This window comes from Zonotrichia albicollis, chromosome 4, assembly GCF_047830755.1.
Source record: "Zonotrichia albicollis isolate bZonAlb1 chromosome 4, bZonAlb1.hap1, whole genome shotgun sequence".
NCBI lineage: Eukaryota > Metazoa > Chordata > Aves > Passeriformes > Passerellidae > Zonotrichia > Zonotrichia albicollis.
Window position 1 is genome coordinate 23108488 of NC_133822.1, and position 14525 is coordinate 23123012.

The 14525-nt window shown below is 39.7% G+C and overlaps 1 protein-coding gene across 5 annotated transcripts in view; it reads left to right on the forward strand.

Moving 5' to 3' along the window:
• The window catches only part of CHRM2 (cholinergic receptor muscarinic 2), an 86196-nt gene extending 75667 nt beyond the window's left edge, over positions 1-10529 (forward strand). For 2 of the 5 annotated variants that reach the window (XM_074539094.1, XM_026790858.2), the window contains 2 exons: positions 5197-6629; positions 9877-10529. In XM_074539094.1, coding sequence (XP_074395195.1) covers positions 5236-6629; positions 9877-9898 — 1416 coding nt within the window. In that variant the 5' untranslated portion in view covers positions 5197-5235 and the 3' untranslated portion in view covers positions 9899-10529. Of the gene's footprint in view, positions 1-5196 lie in introns of all 5 variants that reach the window. The other 3 variants (XR_003379204.2, XR_001332378.3, XM_026790859.2) reach the window with 3 other exon arrangements.
• The last annotated feature ends 3996 nt before the right edge of the window (positions 10530-14525 follow it).

A 14525-nucleotide genomic window follows, 5' to 3' on the forward strand; every position in this document is an offset into this window, starting at 1 on the left:
GGAAAGTAGATCCAAGAAGGCCCACACAATATCTTTTTTGTAGGACATGTGTTGATTGAGATAAAGAAAAGTGCATGAAAATGAAAAAAAAAACAACAGACAACACCAAGACAGTAACACTTAGCAAAGATGTTTCTAGTTTCAAAAGGATTGCAGAAGATAATCCATTAGGTGAAGATTTTAGTCTTCAGGTGTTTGGGTATTTTCTAAAATGCATTTTTACCAAAAGTCCAGACTATATATATATATATGAAATATATATATATATAAAATATATAAAATCTGTAATAAATTCTGGCTAACAGACCTAGGATATTTATTACAGATTAAGGGATTTTGTTTCTCTCTTTTTCTTTTCACACTGTGAGTTTAAAATCGTACCAAGAAGAAATTTAGAATCAAAATCAGTTCAGGATAAAAATCATTTCAGGAAAAAACCATTCCATTATTACTACAGCAAACATCAAATCTATTTTGCACAGGTTGGGGCTGAAGAGGAACTAGATCAAAAAAAGAAAATTAAAGAAGTATATTTTCTTCTGCTTGAAACTTGGGTGCTTAGATGTGCCCTCAGAATGGCAATGCACATACATTCTTGGGTAATCCTGTTTAAATCACAAATATAACTCTCAGGTGCTGATCTTTTGTTGCCTCTTTCATGTCTTGACCTTTATATGGTTTCAGAGAATTCAAAGAAGACATGAAATCCTTTAAATTCAAATCCATTAAATTTAACTTGTCAAAACGCACAATACAGAAGAAGAGTTTGTCTAACAAACTCTGACAGGCGTGATGTATCAGCCATTTTTTTCAATACACCAAACATTTCTGTAGTCTGTTTTGTGGCAGATGTTGGAGATATATTTTAAATTTAAAATTACAATGTTTGCTACAAAATTTGCCTGCACCAGATGGATGTATTCCTGTCAGGGTAAGTGGAAAGCACAACTCAGCAGGATGCAATGCTTAAGTATGCCCCAGCTCTGCCCTAAACTGTTGCCCAGTCAATAGAAGGGAATGATTTTCAGTACTGTGGGTTCTTTAGAGGGAGGAACTACTGCACTGGGAATGTTTCCTAAGTACATCTCAAATATCAAACAATGAATTATTTGATATGTGAACTTCTTGGCTTTGTACATTTTCTGTGTCGTGATTATGGTGTTTCCACTCCAAAAAGTCATATACATTTTGAAGTATATTTCAGAAAATTATCTCGGTTGCTTTTAAGGTCACAAGAGACATTCCTTGCCTTTTCTGGGTACTCTCTGTTCAGCAAGAATGCACTTAGTATAGAAGGATAAATTATGGTAGCCCATGGGAGCCAGTGCCATATTGTGCAACTCACACAAACACCCATGGGCCTGCAGAGGAGACCTCTGTTTGTTCAAGAATAAGATCTGGTATTTCTCACACAAGAGGTCATATAACCTTAAAATGCCTCTGCCCCGTAGGTCTGCCTGATGAATAACATCTGCTCCCATAACAACAGCCTCTGCAGCAGGAGATGGGCTCTGGCAGCACACAAACAGCAGCAGTGCACAGGCAGTGCTGCAGCCACGATGAGAAACAGAGCCCTCTCTGTGCACCTGGTGCCAACCTCTCAGAAGCTCTGCTGCTCACAGTGACTCTGAGATACCCACAAGCCTCTTTTCCCAGCCTGAAGTCAAGGAAGGAGTCAGGATTTTTCTGTTCTCATTCTCAAGGTTTTTTTATTATTTTTTATTATTTTTTATCTTTCTCCAACATACCGAGGTCTGTCTGGCAGGTTGGATTGAGGCACACTGATTGTCTTTGGGGTGGTGTTTTCTTTTTGTACTGAAAACTACGTGTACATTATTTACCATAACTTCCCAATAACCTATCACCTATGTTAGGCAGGGAGTTTCTTCCTTAAACCAATCCAGAAGTGCCAACATCACAGCAGAAGGTGGAGGCTAAGAAGAAGAAGAAGGAGAAAGACTGGACACACCCAAATTCCTCCATCTTGCCTCCATTCTAACCCCAAAAAGTCTATTTTTCACCTCATGACAGACTAACTATTATTCTACTTAAACTTTCTTGACTTGAAATTCTTCACATAAAGGTGGCAATTTGCTCCATGGGTCAAAATCAAAGGCATAGGAGTCCTGGGGCTCTGTGCCAAGGCCTCTGAGCCCCCTGGCAGGGGCTGGAGCCCTCCAGGGCAGCCAGAGGAATTCCCTGGGTTCCAACACCAGCCCTGCTGGAGCCAGCAGGAGGGAGCCCAGAGCATTGCAGGGGCTCCTGGGTTTGGGATCTTGCACACCCCTGCCTCTGCATGGGCAATTTTAGTACTCTGAGCAGTGACCATGCATGTCATGGAAATCAGATTTGTCTCTTCAGCCCTACACCCTCTCATCAACATGGACAGCAAAATCGGCTTCACTTTACAATCACACTGATGCAGGCAAAGGGAAGTTTTCACTGGAGCTGGTGAGAGCAGATGTTTCCCTGTACCTCAGAAAGTTGTGACTGCCCTTCTAATTTGCAGTCCAGAGCCTTCTTAAGGGCTGAAAAGTTTTATGCAAAAAGAGAGAAAGAGACTCCTTTGCTCTGCTTCCATTCATATTAACACAATGAAATCCTATTCCTAGCCAGTAAGATTAGCTTTTAGCTGTCACCCATCCCCTAGCATCCCATATTTCCCCATAAAATCAGGGGAATTGTTACTGAATTGCCAGTATTTCCAGTGAAAGTGGGTAAAAATTTCACCTGAAAAGACTCAGGAATAAAGTCAGCTGGTAAATGGTAATTTGGTTTCACAAGTTTCAAGTTTTTAAAATTAATTTTGTTATTCAGTGGAAAGAAAATAGAACTTATGAACAGTTTTTCAAAAGTGTATTGTAGAGAAACACTTGTTTCTTAATAACAAAGCATAATTTTTTCATCTCTAATCCACTCTCACTCATTTCCATTTTGCCCCCCCACTCACTTTCTGTCACCAGAGGTAGCTGCAGAGCACCAGATCATGAACCTTCTTCAGCTGATTTTTTTCTTTTAATCAATACATCTCTATGCATGATTTTTCCTCTTCATTAAAAATGCATTCATTAAAAATGTTCATAAACAATTCTGCTTGGGAGAAATTCTTAGCTTGTCCAAAAAATTGATGCCTTACACATCTAACTGGGTAACCAGCTGCTCAGCTGTGAAGCTTTGGGAGAAAAATAGACTGGGAATTGCTGAAATGTCAGTCCTATATATTAAAGGTGTCCTGTCAATGTTTCTGCACAGAGTAGAAATTCTGCAACACTCCACTCAGCCTATTCTTACTGTTCAAAGCACACACTTAACTAAAGCATTCTTCTTCCTCATTTTATCTTGAACCTGATCTCAAGGATTTTAGTGTTGTACCTGTAAATAGATAGCAAGAAATAAATGTCTGTCGAGCCTTATGTTCCTCTATTTATTCATGTATTCACTTCAACATAGAATTGGCAAAAAATATTTTAGCTGGTTTTGATAGCAAAGGCAAATGCATGAGCCCCACCCTCTGCCAGTTGTATAAATTTCAAGATTACAAAGTTTCCTCAGACAAAAAACCTTTTACCCTGGTTTAGCATTTTGACTTTTCCACGCAGACAAGCTTGCTTATTTTTCCCAGAGTTCAGAAGGGGTTTTACACTGTGCTGACATTTTGCATCATCTTCTTTCTTTTTCAAAAAAAAAGTGGAAAAAAAAATAAAAAGCACAGTTCTGAGATGACAGTAAAAATGCATTGTTCCTTTGAAGTGACGTGGACTGTATATGTCTGTGCATCAGCAGGTTAGTCAGAAGGACCAGAGCAGAATTTTCTAATCCCTGGTGTATAGAGGAGCCATACATAGATTGGTTTTTTTTGTCTTCCTTTGATTGCACCACCATGTTTAGAGACTCCTTCTTAAAGAAGTGATGTCTTATGTGTGGGGGAAAAAAAGCAGAATATTGTAATTAGAAAAAAACTCAAACTTCCCTGTCACATCTGGCCTTCATGCTTCAATAATCCCTTGAGCACAGCTCATAAATAATGAGCACTCAGATTCAATTCTAGTGCATTCTATTGACTTCCAGGGGATGCACAAAAGGATAGAATATATCCTGGAGGCAAAAGCATGCACTGTTTTCTTAGTCTTCTATCAAATGTGTATCACTAGCAATTTAATTACTATTTATTGAGCACTGTCAGTAGGGTATAAGGGGTACAAAAAAAATTGCTATGTGTAAACAGAACTGATTTTTATCTGTTTCTTTATTTAGCATTACCCTGATGTCTATTTCAGACCTTCTGTTTTAGCTTTATGTGATGCAGATTAAAAATATTGTTATTTGAAAAATAATGAGAAAAGTGCAATCAAGCAAGCATCAAAAGATAATACCATGTTTTAAAAAAAACCCAAACAAACAACAATGCCTTATCCAGGTACAAATACTCAAAAGTAAGTAAAAAATAAGTTTAAGCTTACTGTAATTGAAAAAAATAGAAATAAAATATGTATGGATCTAAATACATAGGCAAATGATCAACTGAGGTGAGTTTATGAACTCTGTTAACTTCAACAGACCCACCCTCTTGTGTATTTTGACAGACTAATTAGTTTGATGAAGTGCCAAAATCTTTGTATGTGTTGCCTAAAAAGGAGCTGCAGGGTAAGAAAGCTGGGTGGGGGATGTGATAAGAAGCCATTCCATAAACCTCACAGAAGCATGGCCAGGTAGAAAATGAAAGAAAGACAGAAACAGAGATCTCATTCCCTTGATCTGCCTCTCAGTAGATCACAGCTTCACTTTGGGTTATAACAATGTTACACTCCCTCCAGTCCAGACTTTTTGTTTGGAATAGGGTTTGAAATGAGCAAAGTGAACTATTTTGTTAGCAAGAAAGAAAATAATATGCAGGTTCAGTTCCAAAATATTCAGGTCAATATTATTTTTAAAAAATAACAAAGAGAAAAAGACATCTGAGAACTTAACGTAGTTTTCAGTCCAAAAGTGTGCCTTTCTCACATATTTAGAGCTAGCCTATTGTTCTATTATTCCTAAACTGTACACAGTGTTTCCTTTAGCCAAAGCTGACTGTTTTTTCCTGAATACATCTTCTTGCTTTTAACTTTTGCCAAGTCGTGCTTTTTTGGATCCATTCCTTAAAGGCAAAGGGGCTAACTTCCTGATGGTATCTGTTTTCTTTTCTTTCCTCTGCAGGCTTAAGTTGTAAGTGGGTATCTTGTTACCAGAAGCGAAATGAATAACTCAACGTACATAAACTCTTCCTCTGAAAATGTGATGGCCTTGGAGAGCCGCTATAAAACTGTCGAGGTGGTGTTCATCGTCCTGGTGGCAGGGTCCCTCAGCCTCGTCACCATAATTGGGAACATCCTGGTCATGGTGTCCATCAAAGTCAACAGGCACCTCCAGACTGTCAACAATTATTTCCTGTTCAGCCTGGCCTGCGCTGACTTGATCATCGGCATCTTCTCCATGAACCTGTACACCCTGTACACTGTGATAGGCTACTGGCCCTTGGGGCCCGTGGTGTGTGACCTCTGGCTGGCTCTGGACTATGTGGTCAGCAACGCCTCAGTAATGAACCTGCTCATTATCAGCTTTGACAGGTACTTTTGTGTCACCAAGCCCCTGACATATCCCGTGAAGCGGACCACGAAGATGGCCGGCATGATGATCGCAGCCGCCTGGGTGCTGTCCTTCATCCTCTGGGCTCCTGCAATTCTCTTCTGGCAATTCATTGTGGGAGGAAGGACTGTCCCAGATGGGGACTGCTACATTCAGTTTTTTTCCAACCCTGCTGTCACTTTTGGCACTGCCATTGCAGCCTTCTACCTGCCTGTTATCATCATGACTGTCCTTTACTGGCAAATCTCCCGAGCCAGTAAGAGTCGGATAAAGAAAGGAAAAAAGGAAGCTGCCCAAAACCAAGAAACAGTTTCCCCCAGCCTTGTCCAAGGTAAAATAGTGAAACCAAACAATAACAATATCCCAACCAGCGGGGATGGGTTGGAGCACAGCAAAATTCAGAATGGAAAAACCAGTGAAGAGACTGTGACCAATAACTGTGTTCAAGGGGAGAAGGAGAGCTCCAACGACTCTACCTCCATCAGTGCGGTCGCTTCCAACTTGAAAGAGGATGAAGCTACAAAAGATGCCAGGCAGGCTTCTGCCTCCCAAGACCATGTCAAAGCAGAGAACTCCAAGCTGACATGCATCAGGATAGTCACCAAGTCCCAAAAGGGGGACTGCTGTGCCCCTACCAACACCACCGTGGAGATTGTAGGCACGAACGGGGAGGAGAAGCAGAACAGTGTGGCCCGGAAAATCGTCAAGATGACAAAGCAGCCAGCCAAAAAGAAACCACCCCCTTCTAGAGAGAAAAAGGTGACAAGGACGATTCTGGCCATCCTCCTGGCCTTCATCATCACCTGGACCCCATACAATGTGATGGTGCTCATCAACAGCTTCTGCACATCCTGCATCCCCGGCACCGTGTGGACCCTGGGTTACTGGCTCTGTTACATCAACAGCACCGTCAACCCCGCCTGCTACGCGCTCTGCAATGCCACCTTCAAGAAGACCTTTAAGGACCTTCTCATGTGTCATTACAAGAATATAGGAGCTACAAGGTAAAAATGATAATGAAAATGATTATGGAAAGGGCGGAGAAGTTCCAAATTAAATTTTAAAAAAACCCTTTGATGCTACAGCACTTTATGGTCTTCTATGGAATGTGCAATCCAGGATGTTAGTGGAAAAACTGATAAGGGACAGCGGCTGTACCCCTGAGGACTACACTTTAAAACGTTTTTTTAATAAATGAAAATAAATCTTTGGGACACGGGGATGTTTGAGAAATTATTCAAGCATGTGGTCCGGAGGCACAGTTCCTTACATTCTGAGAATATTCTGCAGAAGGGCTTTAAAGTCTATGATTTTTGGTCATTCTGTGTAAAATACTTGTTCTTTCATTCTCTTTTTCTTGTGTTTTTTCCTGTGTGTGTTTATTATGTCTTCATCCAGGTAAAAAAAAAAAAAAAAAACAACAAAACAAATTTTAATAATAACTGTGTGGAAGAGGCATAGGAGTTTGGAAGATCATTGCATAATCCAAATCAATCATGGCAGAAATTTTCTAAAGCTCAAAGTTGTCTAAAGTTGTTTTGCCACTGTCATGTAAGAAGCTTAATGTTAGGTAAATCATGATGAAAGTTTTTTCTGTTGCTTATGACACCACCATGTCCAAAACCACATCAGTTCTGAAAGTGTTCTTATGCACAACATGTAATCATTGTATATTGTTACAAGTCTGCTGCTTGCCCTATCCCAGGGGCTTTTGTTCTGTGACTTCTTCATCATGTCAAGATCAAAGTGAAAAGACTTGGTCTCATCCAGATTGCTACATGCCAAGACTTCTTCAGCATCCATGTAAACCAAAGCTTTTGAGACAATTTTGTTCACTTTATTTGTCACGTGACATCAGTCTGTGGATTTGTCTTTTACTTTCATCAGCCTTTTCTTCCTTTCTGTACCTTACTTGTCCAGGGCAAGACTGAACATCAAAAGAAGCTGTAAATTTAAAGGTCTCATCCAGTCAGCCACCATGGTGGCCAAACAAAGGGTCTCAGCTGAAAAATAGAAACAAGATTATCACTAGAAAATGAAAAGCTACATCCATTTAAAGTTGGATGTAGAGATGAAGAGGTATGTTGAGGCTTCACAGAATGAATAGTTAATATTTGATGACCATGCTCTTGACCTGTCAAAAGATAATTATATGAATAATTTATTGAGGTAAAAAATAAGATAGACTGACATACCCACCTGGATCAAGCTCTGCTAAGCCCTTAGTGTGAAACTGGGGTCCTTTCTGGGTGAATCCTGCACAAGATGTTTGCTCTCTGGAAAAGATATTGGTCACGTTGCCTTGTACTAGGTGAGAGGCATATTTTGACTGTAAGTCAAGGGGTAACACTAATAAAAAAGCAGACAGGAAAACTGTGATTATAAAAAAAACAGATATTAAAATAGTCTTGATGGAGTCTGGCAAGGGTTAAGTTAGAATATATTTTGCTACTCTACACTACGTGAAATGTGGATAATTTCTGCCTGACAAAGAATTTACTATTCCAATATTTGATATTCACTGTAGCAAAACATAACATTTTGTGGACAGGTCAGAGGGTATCAGATTATTGAAAACAGAGATTGTCTGGGAGTCATGCACATTTTATTTACCTCCTTCTTAGTACCTCTAATTTGCAGGCCCTAACAAAGGTACATTTATATGTTTTCTTACCCAAAAAGAGCATAGACAGTGTCCTGAGGATCTCTTTTCTGAGTGAACACCACCCACCAAACAGGACACAAATTCATTTGGTTATTTCATGCTACAACTGCAATACTCCAAAATGCACCTCAAAATAGCAGCCTCTGAGATTACAGAGAAATTAATCTTGCATAATTAAGTTTTACATTTGACAAGCTTAATGGAAGACAGTGTCAAAGCACTCTGGTATCATGACAATTTTCATGTTTTGCAGCACAAGTTCCCAGCAGAAAGCGAAAATGTGGAGGATTAAACTGCAGTAAATTAAGGCCATGTTAAATTCCGGATTAACATGTCTTAATATGAAGTCATTGAATTTATACCCCTAGTGATTTCATCCTAATATAACTGTCTCTATACAGCCAGGGATCTAATTTTCCAACCCTCACTTGCCTTGAGTCATATCTACTATCACTGTTTTAATCCTCCTGCTTGTAAGGAAGAATAACTACATGACAAAGCTTGCCAAAATGAGCACTGCTTGCTTTTTAAAACTTCTTGCCTTTTAAAATTTCATTCACTATTTATCTTGATCAGGTCAAAGGAAGGACTTCCACATTCCTAGCTTGTTCAACCTCTTACAGTGTTAGAAAAATCCAGATAAAATACCAAGATAGAATAAAATCAAGTATGTTCAGTTTCTAAATCTGACTTCTTGGGAAAAGTTTCATAAAAGAAACACACCTGCTTCTTTCTTTCAGCAAGTGCTGTGGGTATCAATAGTTCAGATACTGAAACTGGGAAATAATGGTTTGTATAGCCAAACTTAATCTTTTAACTGTGGTTTTCTGGCAGGCCTGAAAATCCCTTATTCTCACATTTGAAGCTATCACTTGTCCATAATGAATTAGTCTAACAGATAAGAACACTCCTACAGGCTAAGAAGTGTGGCAGATAGATTGAAATTATAATCCTTCATCATGTGATATGATGACACTCAAAATACCACAGAAAGAAAAGTATTTTGGGGCCAGCATTCATGAAAAAAATACAAGCAAAGAAAAACATAATTTAGAAGTTTTCCAGCACTTTTCCCTAGCACCACCCTCACTTTTGATCTCAGAAGATGTTTTGATTTGTGTTATAGTACATTTAAAAGGCTTGCAGGACAGACAATCCTCTGTTTCCACTCTGTAACAGTTTATGGTACACTTATATTTGCAGACAATTAAACAGTGTAAAAATAGATGACACGGTGCACCTATGTACGGATCCACAGGCATGCAAACACACACCCCTACATGGTTTATATATATGAAAAATAACCAACTAATATACAAGGCATTGCATGGAGCCTTGCCTGCCTAGTGTGCATTGCCAGCTGCTGGGAGGTGCAGAGCCAACACTTATTTCACTGTCTCACCTCTCCTGAAGGCAAAGAAGAGGCAGAACGTGCCCTCAGATATTGGGAACCTCTTGGGTCTTGAGGTGGTTGTGGCTCAGTAAGACAAAAATGTGCTAATGGTCCAGAACCTCTAAATAATTTCTTCTTGAATATCCTTTGAGCTTTCATGTCTTTCCTTTGTGTCCCAAACCACGTTCCCCAGGTTTCACTTCCCTCCTGAGTGACAGATCTGCAGGATGTAGATGTCAGTCTTGAAGAGCAGCTCTCCCTAGGTAACCTCGGCTTCCCTGGCTGTCACCTGCACCCTGTGGTCCCCAGGGTGGCCCTGCTGCTGGAGCTGCCTCATCTCCACCTTCATCTTGGCCGGAGGATCCCAGCAGCACATCCACACCATGTGCTGCGCTGGCCACTTCTGTTTCGCATAGAAACCCAGCACACTGTGCAGGTGACCCATGAGAACAACAAGAAAAAGCAAAAAAGTCCCAAAAACTATAACTGACAACAAAAAACTGCAGCTAGAACTTCTTGTCCCATCCTTTTCTTCCTCCTTCATTACTTCCAGAAAGAGGCAGCCCACGGGGAGTGATTTGTGTTGCCATGGGACAGCCCTACCTTCATGCTCCAGGAAGAGAGCAACAACTTGGAGATGCATCAATCCAGTGGGCAGCTTTTCTGAGTATTAAGGATGTCTGTGGTCAAAGAGAAAGGGAGAAAAGAAGAAAGAAAGAAAAAGAAAGGGAAAAAAAAGGAAAAGGAAAAGGAAAAGGAAAAGGAAAAGGAAAAGGAAAAGGAAAAGGAAAAGGAAAAGGAAAAGGAAAAGGAAAAGGAAAAGGAAAAGGAAAAGGAAAAGGAAAAGGAAAAGGAAAAGGAAAAGGAAAAGGAAAAAAATAAGGAAGAAAGAAAGAAAGCGAGAAAGCTGAAGAAATGTTTAAAATCTGTTTTCCAGCAAGAACAAAATCTAAGAAAAACTTGTCAGCCTTCTTTCTGTTTGAGATTTTCATTTGATTTATTAGGAGTCATAGGATCTATTGAAAGATAGCAAAGTATTTGAATGTTTCCTGATGAAAGGCAGTCCAAAGACAACAAACACATCTATATAGGTCAGATTGCTTTTTCTTGCTTTCTTTCATTGTTGTTTTTCTGTACAAAAGCTCACAGGAATGGGAGTGTTCAAGTGGACCCCAGAGATCAGTTGTTTGGCATTCACAAAGCATGAAGGGGACAAAAGCAAGTGCTAAATCTCTCAGCCCTCTGCTTTATACACTGCTGGTGGAGAAAAACATATTGACAAGAAGAGGTGCCTTCAAGAAGTGTGGCTGTGGTGAAAGCAGCCCACACACCACTGAAGAGACTATTGAAGTGGCCCAGCAGCTCCTGGCCTCTCATCCAGGGACAGGAGCAGGAGGACAGAGACTTTTTAAAATTTTGTCTCCTTATGGATTTGAATGTGTCCATCTGTCTATGTGAATTGCTAACAAACTCACTGTCCCCTTCCCCAGTTTTGACTGATTTTGATCTCTGTTCTTCATTCCTATGAATGGGACATTCCTAAGGATGAGAGAGTGCTGCCTCAGGATACAGCTCCCAGTTTCTCCTGTGGTGCTGGGGTGGCACACTTTGAATTTTTCACTTCTGCTGACAATACCTCTCCTTGCCAATCTATGGCCAAAAATTAATCATGGCAGTGGCCTAGCAGGACTGAATAGGTAAAGCATCCTGAAAGCAATGTGATGGAAACTTGGCATGAATGCAGCTTGGGGACAGGAGTGGAGTAGACCCATGCATTTTTTCTCTCTCCCTAAAAACACTTTGGAAAAATCTTTATTTTTTGACAAATTGTGGAGTTTCTGGGGGCTAGAATTCAAAGTTTTACATAAAAAAAAGGCAGGGAAACAAACTCTGGCCCTGCGCATGGGGAGTGTTTGCTAACAGTGAGTTTGGAGTTTAATAGTCCCAAATGACAGCAGTGCAAGTGGTAAAAATTGCGAGGCTTAAAAGAATTTAGCTTTTCTTTCACTACAGACACAAGGGTATGATTTCTATACAATATTGCTCATTCAGTTCTGGTATGTTACAAAATGCTCTGGACTTCTAAGGAATCTTTCTTTTTTTAAAGTTGTAGGGATCCTTGCCTTGAAGGAACCTCAGAGATGGTGTTTAATTTTCTGTGGCCTCTCTTTTCTGTCTGTTTCCTCTTCTGCCACAGTTCTACCAAAAAGCTTTCCTCCTTACTTTAACAAGTGTCACCTGTGTTACAGCTACAGGCTTGTAGTTTCAATCACTTTTCAGGCACTGCGAATGCTGGTATTTAACCTCTCTGACCCCACCCAAAAACTGCCTTCCCTAGCACAACACCCTCCTCCACTAAAGCCCAAGCTACTGTGTGGAGTGGCAACTTCCATAAATCCTTTCTGCATAGGTTTTAAATTGGAAGTAAAATAAACCCTCCAATGAAACAAAGCTAAATCATTTCCTTTGCTCCCCAGTTGTGCTATCTCTGTGTTAGGCGCAACAGTGGACAATGTCCAAGAGTGAATGTGCTCATAGTGGGATATCATCCTGCCACATGCACGGATTAATTTTCTGCTCTGTGCCACAGAAAGGCAGCCCTGCCTTCCCTCGAATCCCCTTTCATTCATAAGCTTACTGGCAGAGTATTCACTGAGAGCCCAAAACTAAGAATGTAATTACAGCAAGGCTGAGTTGAACATCTACCACAACCAATGCAATTATTTCTTCTATATTTTTATTCCCTCCTTTTGCAATGCCTCTTTTGCTGCACTGTGGAGCCAGTGGGTTACATGAGCATATCAGTCCTCACAGGCCTCATATTTCAGAGTACTGGGTAGATTTGTTAAACACATTTCATTCCAGTGATAACCAAATATAAGAAACGAAATTCTGGTGTCTTTATGCCTTCCAAAGTTCTGCATTACCTGAAGAGTGCCATTCAGTAACTACTCTTCTGGGTGTTTCCACTGTGAGTTTCTTTTTTTTTTTCTCTCCTTTTTTTTTTTTTTTTTGGATCATACTTGCCAAGAAGGACACAGAAACCATTTTGTGAGCTGTCCCAAAGTGCTCTGACTCTGGCAAAAGTGGCTCTGTGTGGTACGTGAGGCAGTGTGATCACAGCCTGTGTTACAGCACCCTTGGAAGGAAGAATTTATTAAAGAATTTAAGATATTAAACACTGAGTGTTTAATACCTGGGCTGACTCACCTGACAGCACTGGAGAGAGCACAGGGGGACAAGGTTGGTGTGTTCTTACTGGCGAAGGGACAAGCAAGTGACAGCTGGATTGCCTTTCTGCTTCCCCCAGCTCGCGTAGGCTTCAGGGAGGAGGTGGGGATTGCTGCCCCTCTGGAGACTCTGTCTCTCCACTCTACTCCAAAGACAGCCCTTCCCTGAAGCACACCCTGGCAGCAGTGGCAGCAAAAGTAATAAAAACACTGGTGGGAGTGCCACGACTGCCAATCAACAGACATCATTCTGTCCTATACCTTATTTCTGGTGCCACTTAGCTGAGGTGGTTGGTAAGCTAGAGACAAGCAGTTTGTAAATACCTTTAGATAGTGTGTTTTAACATGACCAACACCATATCTTGACTGTGTAAAAAATAATACATTATGTGTAATACTATCCAGATAAGCTTATAATGTAAATATATCTACAATGAATGTCAAATTATGCTTTGAGCTCTATGTATGAGGAAGAACCTCATCTCTTCTTGAGACCTTTTTTAACTTAACAATATGAAAAACTTGTTATTCATTTATAAATATATATATATATTTAAAACCTGCATTCTTTTCTTCAAAAGAAAATACTACTGCAAGAAAGAAGGAATGCATTACATGTATGTGATCTCCAAAATCATGTGGTAAAAACAGGAACTGAGAATCCTACAAGTAGGGGACTGGTCAAATTCTTGATGCCGTACATTTGATCTCATATAAATAAGATAAGCACAAGTTTATGGTTAGCTGTGTAAAGCTGACCCACTTGATTATATATACATTATAGTTATATATTTATATATGCTGTATAGATATACATATATTATACACAACATTCATACAGTGGAAGCAAAGTTTGATTAAGTTATATTAACTGGGAATTTGGATGTAATGTTGTGGATCATTTGGAGGAAAAATGTCTGTGTTATTCAGCAGTATTTGTTATACAAGATGAAGAAAGAAGGTATTTCATCAAAACAAACCATGAAGGATAAGATTATGAGGGTTTGAAACATTTTGAAGTGACAAATAAAATTACATGCAATATATATGTATGTATTTCTGCTGAGTTGTATTCCTAGTTAAAGCACTGCATTAAACAGAGAATTATAATAGTAAAAATGTGTTTGTATGTGGTATCTCTGTTTAATTAATCTTTCTACTGACTGTGATACTCTGTGAAATGTAACGGTGGTAGATGGAGAAAAATGGTTTTCCTATAGTAGCCACAGGCTGAGAATGTCTGTAGTAATCAGGAAAAAAAATTCTAAGCTTATTTTCCCTGACTTCCTTGGCAAATGTGAAGTTCAAGAAGAATCTCAAGTACAGCTTCAACTTTTCTTTTTTTGTCCACATCTTTGTTCCTCCTTCAGAAGATGTCACTTTAACCACAATGTCCCTTGAACATTCTGACAAGGACCTCCAATAATACATTCCTCCAGATATTTCTGTCATCCCAGTATTGAAAAGGAATAGGTAAGATTATTTTGTAGCTGTCCTGTTATATTCAAGTAAAATAAAATTTTAACTTTGAGGGGAGATGGCACCACTAACAACCAAGTATTGTTGAGCTCCCTTTGCCTTATGAATGCAAACCTGTCTGCATGGCAGAATA